General features: G+C 40.9%; 2 protein-coding genes across 3 annotated transcripts in view; one reads left to right on the top strand and one right to left on the bottom strand.

The window, feature by feature from the left end:
• The window catches only part of Bivm (basic, immunoglobulin-like variable motif containing), a 36,287-nt gene extending 35,974 nt beyond the window's left edge, over positions 1–313 (bottom strand). For both annotated transcript variants that reach the window (XM_087564378.1, XM_087564362.1), the window contains exon 1: positions 51–313. The gene's annotated coding sequence lies outside the window, so the exon portion shown is untranslated. The remainder of the gene's footprint in view (positions 1–50) is intronic.
• Positions 314–488: 175 nt separating this feature from the next.
• On the top strand, positions 489–12,593 carry Poglut2 (protein O-glucosyltransferase 2). Its single transcript, NM_001277228.1, is given in 10 exon segments — positions 489–940; positions 2,497–2,702; positions 4,862–5,067; positions 5,395–5,472; positions 6,787–6,959; positions 7,080–7,317; positions 8,854–9,063; positions 9,725–9,814; positions 11,610–11,717; positions 12,376–12,593. Coding segments are annotated over 10 exon segments (1,509 nt in total). The 5' UTR covers positions 489–758; the 3' UTR covers positions 12,394–12,593.
• Positions 12,594–13,482: the final 889 nt, after the last annotated feature.

Below are 13,482 nucleotides of genomic sequence, written 5' to 3'. Positions count from 1 at the left end.
ATTGGATATTACTGATAACACCTGCCTCCCTTTCAGCGTTTAATATGTACCTGCCATTTGCGGTGGATACCGTGGACAAAATATAATTTGGGAAATCTTAGCTGTGACTCCAGAATTGCCAGTTGCGTTGCACAACTGTTGTATTTAAGGGTTGCCAGAAAGCCGTGCTCCAAAGTTGAAAAAAGAAAGTGGGAAGGGAGGGAGCGAGGGAAGGAGGAAAGGAAGGAGGGAGGGAGGAAAAGGAAAAGGAAAGGAAAGAAGGAAAGGAAAGGAGTTGGGGCTGGACTCCTGGCAGGATTTCCGCTAGTCCTATGGTGAACTACAAATCCCAGGAAGCTGAGGGCCCAGGACGCGTGTCCACTCTAACCCACTCATCCACTAGCAGAAGACCTTACTAAGACTGGTCACAGCGCAGGCCAATCCTTTTCCTCTCACCTTGGCTAGAACCTGCGACGGATTCGTTCCCAAAGTGATGCTCTAGTGGCAAGAGTAACTCCAGTTTGTCATTGTCCGGAGAAAGGAGCCTGCGGTTCTTACCCGGTTCAGCAGAACGAGTGGCATCCTTCTCCTGGACATGCTCGGATTGTAACATTCCTGAGCACAGCGTAGTCCCACTCGCGGACCTCGCACATCAAGCGACACTTTAGGGACCTCGACTGCTGCTAGGACTGACCACCGTACAACTACCTACCCAGGCTAGCTCGGTCCACTTAGCACATTTGCATTTATCGTGGATCTTCCCAGACTCGGTCTTGTAAATGTTCAGCATTTCGCTGCTTTCCTGCCTTTTTCTGGGGACTGTGCCAGCACTTGCCCAGACCCGTGGAGAGAGGAGGCTGAGCCCAGAGAAGAGCGAAATATGGGGACCCGGGCTAAAAGCACACGTGGTCCTTCCTGCCCGCTATTTCTACATTCGGGCGGTGGATACCTCAGGGGAACAGTAAGTGGAGAAATGACTCCTCAACTATTTGGGATCGCGGTTTAAAGTAACTGAAGGGGGTTTTGTTCCTATTGTTTATTTTGGTTTTGTACTTCATCTTATTACATGCCCCACTCGTCTTTTCTGCCGGCAATTTACATTCTAGAATTTTTGAGTGCTGTCTACATCTGGTTATTTTTCTTCCAAATCAACTTTTCTCTGTGACTTTAGGAATAATTCTGAAATATGTATCAGTATAGTATAAGTAATATTGCTATAATAACAGCTCTGTTCTTGGCTGTTTAGATAGGACTCGAGACTAAACAGATCTCTTATTTTTAAATGCTTTCCCACAAGCTGTTTTAAGAAAAATAGTACAACTGGGAGAACTAAACACTAGAAACTAAACACATCCCAAATGAAGGAATACTCAGTCCAAAACACTTGTGCTGCTAACATGATAGACCAGTTATTTTGATCTTCCCCATAACTAAGCATAATTTAGAGTACTGGTATATTTGTTAGACTTTTATTAGTAATAATATTTTAATTACATGATGTGGGTTCGGGTATATACTCACGTCCAGGTGCTGGAGGAAGCCAGAAGAGGGCACTGGATCTCCTTGAGCTGAAACTGCAGATAGCTATGAGCCTTAAGGACAGTGGGTACTAGGAACTAAACTAAGTCTTTTACATAACAGTAAATGTTCCTAACCATTCACCTATCTCCCCAGCTCCACAAATACTGAATTTTCTTTTGAGCCACTAAGAACAATTTTTTCAAATAAGATCATCCTTGAAGTAAACATTTAACAAATGACAAATGGCCACAAGTGTTGATCGTGAATTAATAGAAATATTGCTCTGTTGTGTATGCTAAATAGATTGCTAGTCTTAAATGTTATCTCCTGGCAACTGTCTTATGAAAGTATTTTATGTTATCATTATCTTCATTTTTATCTTTGTTCCATCATATTGGTTCTGGTACTAAAACCCTAAGAGTGAAGCAAGCAAGAATATCTCTTTTTTTTTAATTATTATTGGATATTTATTTACATTTCAAATGTTATTCCCAGTTTCTCGGACATAAGCCCCCTATCCCACCCCCTCCCCTTCTTCTATAAGGGTGTTCCCCTCCCCATCCACCACCCCTTCCCAAACCCCACACACACATTCCCCTACATTGGGGTCCAACATCAGCAGGACCAAGGGCTTCCCCTTCCATTGGTTCCCCAACAAAACTATTCTCTGCTACCTATGCAGTTGGAGCCATGGGTCAGTCCATGTATAGCCTTTGGGTAGTGGTTTAGTCCCTAGAAGCTCTGGTTGGTTGGTATTGTTGTTCTTATGGGGTTGTAAGCCCCTTCAGCTCTTTCAATCCTTTCTCTAATTCTTCCATTGGGAGTCCAGTTCTCAGTTCAGTGGTTTGCTGCTAGCATTCGCCTCTGTATTTGACAAAGCAAGAATATCTTAAAAGAAAGATATAATAGAATGTCCAAGCTTTACAGATTAAAGAGAATAAATAGTGTGCATTTATTCTTAAAATAACCCTCATCTCTCACTGTTTTCCATAACAGGTTTACATCTTCTCCAGGAGAAAAGGTGTTCCAGGTTCAAATCTCAGCACCTGATGAGCAGTTCACTAGAGTTGGTGTCCAGGTTTTAGATCGAAAGGATGGGTCCTTTATAGTGAGATATAGAATGTATGCAAGCTACAGAAATCTGAAGATAGAGGTTAAACACCATGGGCAACATGTCGCCAAGTCTCCTTATATTTTAAGAGGTATTTTGAAACAAAATTTTACGATAGGATTTATACACAAAAATGCGTGTCATTCCATCAATAAGAATTCCATCAAAAAACTTAAAACTTTTTTCACTAAATGAAAACACTAGATGTTTTTCTAATTGAAAACTAAATTAGGCAACCTGGCAAAAGAGAGATATTGATTACTTACATGGTGATTGTAATTCATTGAAGACCAGGAAACATTACTAGAGAAATTGCTCTTTGAGGACACTTCAGTGAGAATAATCAAGTCAGAAAGCTAGAGAGACGGCTCAGCAGTGAGAAGCACACGCTGCTCATGCGCAGGACCAGGGTTCGGATCCATCCCCCACATCAGGAGGCTCAGAGCCACTTGGAGCTCCAGCTTCAGGGAGGAGGATATCTGTATTACACAGGCACCTGCATTCATGTGTGCACGAGCATATGCATATACACATAATGGATACTAATGCATGTTTGGCCATTAGAGATGTTTTTAATCCATAATTTACAACAAAGTTTTATAAACCGTTTGGAACACCGCTTACAATAGCATATAACATATACATGTATGTATAAAATAATTGATATTTTTGATATGAAATTGAGACAAAGTCTCCAAAAAGTCATACTTATTTATTCATTATTACCACCTTCATGTTGCACTACTTCTGACTTTTTATTTATTTTGTGTGCATGTTTGTGCAAATCTTAGGATTAAAAAAGAATTTATAGGGCCAAAAGGATGGCTCAATGCTTAAGAACACTGGCTGCTGTTCCAAAGGACCTGGGTTTGGTTCCCAGCACCCATATTGCAGTTCAAGACTGACTATAACACCTGTCTGAATAATCAAGTTAAATATGTAGTCTTAGGTGATTCGTGAAGGAATGATCTGATTAAGTGTCTTCTACTCATCACTAAGATTGCCAGGCATGGTGGCACATACCTTTAATCCCAGTGCCCTGAGGAGGGTGAGAAGCAAGTTACCTCTACAAGTTTGAGGCCAGCCTTATCTATGTTGTAAGTTCCAGACCAGCCAGATGGCTTGAAGCAGAAAAAGGGATTAACCATTGGTTTGGTAGTCATTGGCATCCCACTATTACAAAAACATTCTCTGCTGTTTTCTCCCATAGGGATAAGAAGAGAACTTTGTGATTAAAAGACAACATTTTTCCCTTTCTATGGGGAGATAGGACCACAAGAAAATTACAGAGTTTTTTCTAACTGTATAAATTATTTTACATGCTACTGGGACTCCTTGGTATAGTCCAGCCAACGAAGCATTTAAATATATTCCATTGTCATCTATTGACTGGATCAGGTTGGAATCTGAAAATATCAGAAAGGAATAATACACTTCCAGTTTCAATTCTTATGTTATGCTGGCATTATTTTTATAAATGTATAATTAATTCATTTTGATATTAATGAGATGACAAGTTTATAGGCTTACCTTTACTTTATATTTGTTTTCCTAAAAAAAAGAAAAAGAAAGGAAGGGAGGAAGAAGGTTGGAGTCCTTTGGGTTTTTTCTGCTGTACTGGCAATGGTTTGTCCATTGAGAAAAGTACTTTATATTTTTGATTATGAGCCAAGCCTTTAATAGCTAAGCCATCTCTCTAGCCCATAGACACCCAAAGAAGTTGTTTTTGTAATAAGCCAGTAAAATAGTAATTCATATCACTTTTATCCTTCAGGACATATAGATTCCTCAATTTTTTGCCAATATTTTGTTATTCTTTCTAAGATTTAGAAATAAAAAATTATTTATAAATACATATGTGTGCCTGTAACAAGGGCATGTCCACACATGTCAGGTATCACAGAGGCTATCGGGTCCTCTATGCCTGAAGTTATGGGTCATTATAGGTCCTGGGAATAGTCCTCTGCTGGAGCAACAAGTACTCTTAACCGCTTAGCCATTTCTCCAGCCCCATGATCATTATGTGAAATATAAGGACAAATGAATTAAATCTTCATAGAACATGTACACCACCCATTGACTTGATTTGCACCTGTGCAAAGTAGGCCAGAATAGAAAAATATAGGAAGAAGAGCTGTGAGGGCCTGGCCAGATAGAAAGTTGATAGTTCACGGAACATTTCTATATTATCATTCAGTCGTTACGTGAAATGCTCACCGGTGTGCTATGCTGCTGTCTGTCTGTAAATAGGACCAGTTTACCACGAGAACTGTGACTGCCCTCTGGAAGACAGTGCAGCCTGGCTACGGGAGATGAACTGTCCAGAAACTATCACTCAGATTCAGAAAGATCTGTCACATTTCCCTACTGTTGATCCTGAAAAGATTGCAGCAGAAATCCCAAAACGATTTGGACAGAGGCAAAGCCTATGTCACTATACCTTAAAGGACAATAAGGTACAGTATGATTGAGGTTTGCTTCTTTTCTGGACTCCACAGTGTCTTGACCTTTTGATTACATCTGGCTACTTTTGTTAAACATCATTCTATATACATTTTGTTTTCTCCATGTGGAGAGGTTTAATGAGAGAAGAGTAGAAGTGTGTGAAGGCAGCCAGCCATGGGCACGTGGAGCGGGGGTGGGGAAGGGGCAAGAGCATTGAAGAAAAAAAGAGCAAGAGGGGGTAGGAGGGGAGGAAGAGAGAGTAAGAGCACCTTTTTTTTTTTTTAACTGTGCCTGCCAGTCCCTTTCCACAGTGCAATAAATGTCAAGTTTTCTCCTAGGTTTACATCAAGACTCACGGTGAGCATGTTGGCTTTAGGATTTTCATGGATGCAATACTACTGTCGTTGACTAGAAAGGTTAGTTTATCTTCTCTGCATTGTGATAGAAATGCCGATCTGGGTTCAATTTTTCAAAATATTAACATCAATATAAAGTGTTCTATTCTGGTGCCTTCTATATTGCTATCTTAAAGTTTATTTTTTCCTAATGTATGCATTAGATATTAAGGGCTGCTATATATAGTACCCTAAAAAGCAGAGGATGGTTCTGGGGGCCACTGATCCAAAATCAAAGTGTTGAAAGGGTCACACTGCTAAGATTCTGGCAGCATTCTTTCCTGCCTCTCTCTGGCTGCTTGTCCTCTATTCCTGGTGCTCCTTTGTTCAGAGTTTTGTCAGTCTAATCTCTGCCTCTTGTCACATGGTTGTCTGCCCTCAAGAATCTGCGTCTCTGGGTCTCCTCCTGTCCTCCCTTCTCCCTTCCCAAAGATGCCAATCATATCGGATTGACAACCCCATCCCACATACTTGTGTGGTCTCATCTTAATGAGTTACATCAGCAATGACTCGTTTCTGAATAAGGTAACTCTAAGATATTGGGGTTTAGGACTTAGGCAGATACATATATATATATATATATATATATATATATATATATATATATATATTATTATTATTATTATGGAGGGAAAATAAGTCTATAGCAGTGGTACACATGGAAAGAAAATGCCTCTGCCTCATTAACAAGAACCCAGGGCTAAAGCCCCAAGTGCTGTATTTCTCAGCAACACTTCCTCTCTCCCTCTCTCCACCCTCTTCTCTCTCCACTCTCTCTATGATTTTGTTAGATTCTTGGCAATATTAGAACAATAGAAATTATCTTTGCCAGTTTCTTGGTTTTGTAGTAAGTCTGATGGCCAACTTGGACACCACAGAAAGCGTATAAGGTACTTGTACGAATGCCATATTCTGAAAGGTTTCTGGCCATTTAACCTGAAGTGATTGTCATTGCCTAAAGTTGGAAAGATTGGCCTTTTTTTGTGCACTGACTAATTTTGTGAAATCACCATACTGAATGATGGGTTTCATTGTGACCTTTTCATATATGTATATCATATATATCATATCTGCATAGTCTCACATATCCCCATTTTTTCATATTTTGAGGCAGCATATTGCCCACACTGGCCCCGAACTATGCGGCCCAGTCCAGCCTTATCTAGCCAATTTAGAGCAGCAGCATTCCTCTCATAACAATCCTGCCTGAGCCCCACAGCCTAGGATTACAGATAAGCACCACCATACTTAGTTCCAAATGCTAGTTAACTGATAAATACATGATTGCGTGCAACGCAAAGACTGTGAATAAGCTCTTTTTATCCCCACCTCTAGGTGAGGATGCCAGAAGTGGAATTTTTTGTTAATTTGGGAGACTGGCCTTTGGAGAAAAAGAAATCCACCTCCAACATTCAGCCGATCTTTTCCTGGTGTGGCTCCACAGAGTCCAGGGATATCGTGATGCCTACGTATGACCTGACTGACTCTGTTCTAGAAACCATGGGCCGGTGAGAGATGGTCAGGGTTGACCCCGAGCCTTGGTTTGCTCTCTTTGGTGAGTTCTTTTCTATCTGCTTTCATGAATTGATAGTTTTGGAGGAAGACATGTTCTGTTTTCTGTCTTCCAGAGTAAGTCTGGATATGATGTCGGTGCAAGCTAACACAGGGCCTCCCTGGGAAAGTAAGAATTCCACAGCTGTCTGGAGGGGCCGAGACAGCCGCAAAGAAAGACTAGAGCTGGTAAAGCTTAGCAGAAAACATCCAGAGCTCATCGATGCCGCTTTCACGAATTTCTTCTTCTTTAAACACGATGAGAGCCTGTATGGGCCCATTGTGAAACACATTTCATTTTTTGATTTCTTCAAGGTATGACATCATCTATGGACATACCTTTCTGCTTTCCAATTTATGCACTTTGGGGAAAGGAAACTACAGTCTGTAAGTCACGGAGAATGGGAAGGTGTCACAAAACACAATAAGTACTGAGGTTTGATTTGGTCTGAATCTGGATTCACCACACAGCACTGATATTGAATAGACACGATGGGAATTCAGAACCTGGAAAAGCTATATTTTTTTTCCGGCTAACCCTTAAGACAAATGTGTGTTTGCTCAAATCCTGTTTTTATTAGTGAGTATACATAATCACTTTAATAGTACTTCTCCCCTAAATCATAGCATCATAACAAGATACGAAACAGGTGTCTCTTCTCAGGCATTCTGCCGAAGAATGACTTGAAACACATCCAAATGCTCGGCCCGGGCATTCTGGGCATGACGAACGATTTTCTGCACCTTGGTGTGGATTCCTCATGTTTCCCCCGGAAGTTATCCTCTTTCTCACAACTTTTCAACCAGTGCCACCCCACTCTCCCACCCCCAGCGAGGTTTCTGAAGTTCTTTAGGTCAACAAAAAAGTGGGAGGAAATAAGAAATTAGTGAGCCCCTCTGCTCTGTGGCTGCTGATGCACTATTTCATAGGTTCTATGGCAGTAGATAGACCTTAAGGGTGCTATTAGTTCACCATGCTGATGCCTTTTAAGTGTAACAAAAGACGTGATGAGGCATTGCTTCTCAGAAGGGATGGATGGTGTGCTCATAGGTACATACTTATGTGCGAGCCTGTGTGTTTAAAGGTCAGAAGAGCCTTGGGTGTCATTCTGCAGGAGTCATACACCTTGGCTTTTACAGAGTCTCTCACTTGACCCCGAGTGTGTCAGTTAAACTAGACTGACTGGCCTTCAAGCTCCAAGGACCCACCCATCTCCCCTTCCCCAGCACTGGAATGACAAGCACATGCCATCACACCTAGCTTTTGTGAAAAGGTTCTGGGCATCCAAACTCAGGCCCTTGTGCTTTCATGGCAAGCAGTTTACTGCCTGAGCCATCTCCTAGCCCGAAAGGCAGTATTTCATCACTTGGCCTCTTCTTGCATGTTGAATTTTCTACATCTAGGGTTACTGATTTCCATAGTATTACTCATAGATGCTCTTACCCCAAAACTTCATTCCTTTAAGAAATATGTATAGCCATGTTGTATTTTAAAAACACTATTGACATGGTACAGAATGTGCTGCGATAGCTGCATGTGTAAATCAACAAAGAAGCAGAGCACCTAACAGCTACAGTGCCACCTTTCTTTATGTTGTATCCTTAGGACATCCACATCATTAGTTTGCTAGCGGCTTCAGCATTAGATATGTAGCTGTGTTTGGGAAACGTGGGGGCCATATCAAATGAACTTTTAGCTCTAGGTCAACACAGTGTATAATAAGAGAACTTATTTAATTTTAGTGGAGAGGGAAAGTCAGTCTGAGGATGGCAAAATGGTTCATAGAAAGAGGAAGAAAAGTGAGTAGAAATGGGAATTTGGTAAATTCCCTCTTATACTCTATTTTGCAGCACAAGTATCAGATAAATGTTGACGGCACTGTGGCAGCATACCGGTTGCCCTATCTCCTGGTAGGCGATAGTGTCGTCCTGAAGCAGGACTCCATCTACTACGAGCATTTTTACAATGAACTGCAGCCCTGGAAACACTACATTCCAGTGAAAAGCAACCTAAGTGATCTGCTGGAAAAACTCAAGTGGGCGAGAGACCACGATGCGGAGGTAAGTTCAGTTTTCAGGAAGCTTGCTCCCGCTCATGCCCCTGTATTACGGAAGTGTTGGAAACATGCCTGGACACCGCGATGTTCGGATTCAGCATTTACCTATACATGGGATGCTGCCTGACTGAGAGTAGCATGTACTTCCTCTTGAGATGAACATAACAGCATTTTAGATTGGCTGACCACTCTGCCAAACTCTGGGCTTGTTTGTGTTTTCTCTTTCAGTAAGGTTGGTCATGGGCGTAAGCAGTGCCTATCTGGCAGTAGGTGTCAGTAACTACTATAGAATAAAATGAGGAATATTACAAGTAAGGCTCAACTAAATGTATGCTGAAAACTAAATGGAGAGCGTGCAAGGCTTCATACTCTGTACTTGACTAATTGTTGCTACTTTGCTTGGATCCAACCGTCTTTTCCGAGGGAGGCTTATCTCTAAGACATCCCACACGCCAACTTGTACTTTCAAATCTTACAAACCTCTCTGAGCTGAACAGACACACTCTCTGGAATGCGCCTTTTGCCACCTAAGGCAAAACATATCTCGAGGCTATGTTTTCTGGGTCATCTCACTGTGTAGTCTTAAGGTCTATGTACATCTGCAAGACAAAAAAAAAAGTTCCATTAAAGGGTGTTTTGTTTGTCTGATTTTTAAATTCCTATAGGCAAAGAAGATAGCAAAAGCAGGACAAGAGTTTGCAAGAAACAATCTAATGGGTGATGATATATTCTGTTATTACTTCAAGCTGTTCCAGGTTCGTATTCTCACACACACGAATAGCGCACTCCTCACATTGCTGGGCAGTGGACATGCTGCAGGCAAGCACTGTTTTACATAAAATGTTCCAAAAGTATATTAGTATGAGGACATATATGGACTACTTTGATAGAAAGTAGATACAAATACTAAGTAATAAGTATTTGGGACCTGGGAATGTAGCTTACTATAGAGTACACATCTAACATTCATGAGGTATTGGGTTCAGCTCTGAGCACTGTAAGGGGAAAAAGAGTTGAAATCTTCAAGTGAAAAGTGTTGACATTAGGCCTCTCTTTGGAGGCTGGGGTTTTATGTGTGGAAAGCAAGTCCAAACTTGGGTAGAAAAAGGCCCAGGCATGTCCTGACAGGTTGAGAGTTCAAGGGGTCTATGGTCATACTTCCCTTGGACAAGCCCAGGATCATTAATCTGGGCGCTAAGTAGGATCGGGCCTGTTTAATACTTGCATTGGGAGACTGCTTGGCAATAATGGGGTACTGTAGGCAGTCAATAAAACTATGAAAAAAGTTTTAATTAAACAAAGTACAAAGTAGAATCCTCCTCTTTTGTCACAAATAACTCTTACCACTTTTTGAAACTTATTTTCCTGGACCAAGAACGTATACATTGTAATCACAACATATCCGATAATTTAATATTCTCTTCCTTAAAAAAGAATGTATAAACAAGATATTTGATAGTAATAATAGATTCTTGCCTCAGACTTACAGATATCAAATACCATAGCTCCGTTACAGAGCCAAGTTGGTCTGTCTCTGATTTGTACTGGTCTATTTTATGGTCTTTCCTAGAAGGTGGTAAAGGGATACAGAGAGTGGGCTATATAAAATGAGTCAACTAGCCTAGGGGGATTACTGTCTGGACATCTAAATATCCAGTGGGTTGTGTCATTTATTTAGCTAATGGGCAGCATCCATACCTAGCACAGTGCCCATTTGCAGAATCAGAATATAATCAAGAAAGGTAATGATTCAGAGTTTGTGCAGCCTTAGTGGGGAAGGAAGAAACAGGTTCTATTCTCCTTCTTGGGAGGATTCCGTGTAATATTATTTACACTTAAAACAGAAGGAAATATTTAATCATATAAATTTGCTCACCAGTTAAAAGCACACACTATTCTTGCAAAAAACCTAAATTCAGTCCCTATCACCCATGTAAGACACCTCACAAATTACTACAAGTTTGGTCCTAGTGTGATCTACATATCACTAGGCCAACTGTAGTGACAGCCTGTCTCAAAAATACAAAGACAGACAGGGCCAAGCAGATAGCTCAGTGGATCAAGTGCTTGCTTTACAAGCATAAAGAGACTAGTTAGGATACCTAGCACCCTGTGAAGATCCATTTGTGTCAAAATTTATCTATAATCCCAGCACTAGGAATCAAAGACAAGAGAATTTCTCAGGCTGGTAGCCAGCCAATCTAGTCAGTCTGTGGGCTCCAGGTTCAGTGAGAGAGACCCTGCCTCTAAAAATAATATGTAAAGTAGCTTAGGAAGGCATATGTTATCCGACTCTGGTCTTCCTACACCAACATATACATTACACACATACACGTGAGTAGACTAATGAGGGGTATATTAGGAATCAGTAGCCAGTGTTCACAGAGCAAACAGTATTGAACATTTAAAATGGATATGGAGGACACTGTGGGTCACTGTTAGGTACATATATACTAAATGAATGCTTTCCTTATAATTTCCAGCTTGTCTCATTTGGTGAGTATATTTAAAAAGCTGCTTAAGAAATGCTTTTGCATTGATGTTTAACAGGGCTATGCCAATTTACAAGTGAGTGAGCCTCAAATTCGAGAGGGTATGAAGAGGGTAGAGCCACAGTCTGAGGATGACCTCTTCCCTTGCACATGCCATAGGAAAAAGGTAACAAGACTCCCTTTCTGGCTCTACTGGTGTGAAAGAACCAGCCTGTCTGTGAAAGATGAAGGAATTCTGAATGCTAGTTAAAATGTGGGTTGCTTGGTTAGACTTTGTACACCTGGACAGTCGGTAAATAGGAATTTTGGTTGTTCGTAGGTTTGTCTGTTTTGAGAAATGGTCTACCATAGCCATAAAGGGTACAGCATCTCTGCTAATCCCTTTCTGTGATGTAAGACTCATGAAGTCGCAAGAGCCAATAAGAAGTGGAATAAATATACTTGTGGCTTCTAATACGGGGCAGTTCCATTTCCCTTATATCCCTTCATGGTTTCGAGAGAGTGGGTACCAAATCAGTGTCTCCCACTAAGCACTGGAGTGAGAGTGAGAATGGCAGATCTTGTTTCCTGTCCACTCCATTCCGTCACACATACCCACCCATAACACAGGGTGTAATGGTGACACAGATCTCCGGATATAACGTTAAGATCTCCATCACTCACTCCCGTGTAAGCAGGTGATTTTATACCTGGGTGATTCTGTTCCTCCAGAAATAGTCCTGAGCATTTAGAGCACCTAGAAGAAACTTGGATTTTATCTGGTATGAGCATTCTTGCTTCCTAAGATATTTTAGGGCTCTTAACATTTTTCTTCCTAATTACAGGCCAAAGATGAACTCTGATATGTAAAATATCTTCTGTTCAAATGATGGTGCTCTGAAGACACTTTACTATAAAGATTATTTTTAAACTTCACGGACAATGTAAAATTTACTTGTGACCATTTACTTCCTCACAGTATTTCTTCTTATACAGTGTTCCCATGACTGTCTTTTACATCACATTTTAAAGTTTTTATAATAAAACTGGCTTTATTTTAAGATTCTGTTTTGTTACAGTTATTATCTGTGAATAGAAATAGGAGAATCTAGGTCCTTGATTCTGGCAAGTGCTCTGATTCAAACGGACCTCCAAAACCAAAACAAACCCAGCCTCTTGTGGAGGTTCATGCCTATAATTTCAGCACTTCAGATAATGAGACAGGAGGATTCTATGAGTTCAAGACCAGTTTGAGCTGCGTTAAGTAAGTTGGAAGACAGTAAGACTCTGTTTTAAAATGCAAATGGCTGTCTCCTTTAAGCCGTTTTTCTTTTGGAATAACTATTCACTGAGTCTCTGCCAAACCTCGTTCTAATAAAACATGCAAAAGCTGCCTTTATCTGGCCTCCGCCTCTGTTGTGAGTCAAATCTATTACCACTTAGTATGAATCCTGTCACTGTCCTTCCACTGCTTGTCCTTCCTGCCCTGGCATTTGTTTTTCCCTTTATGTGGAAGCCAGGATCCACTCTGCTTTGTCTAGCTCACGTCAGGAGCATAACACCTCTGACTTCCTACTGTGTAGTCACCACACTTCAGAGTAGTTGCCTGTAGACTCCCTTACTCCTCAGACCTTGAGCATCTTGACTACAAAGATGATTCTTATTTGGGTCTAACATGCTTGCCTGAACATGGAAGGGACAACAGATTTTAAATGGGTCATTATTATGACAGTTACCTTGAAAATGCAATTGAAGAACTAGCTGGGGGCCAGGCATGCTAGTACATGCATTTAGTCCTACCACTCAAGTTTCTCCTCTAATTAGATAAAACCCACTCACATCAGTCAATCTACTTTACTCCAAGTTCACTGATTTAAATGTTAATCTCATTGAAAAAAACCCTGGCCGAAACATCCAAAATGTTTGACCTTACATTGGGTTTGGCCCAACCA

Source organism: Rattus norvegicus, chromosome 9, assembly GCF_021556685.1.
Source record: "Rattus norvegicus strain SHRSP/BbbUtx chromosome 9, alternate assembly SHRSP_T2T, whole genome shotgun sequence".
NCBI lineage: Eukaryota > Metazoa > Chordata > Mammalia > Rodentia > Muridae > Rattus > Rattus norvegicus.
The sequence above is the reverse complement of the archived record's forward strand: the minus strand, read 5'-3'. Positions and strand labels throughout refer to the sequence as shown.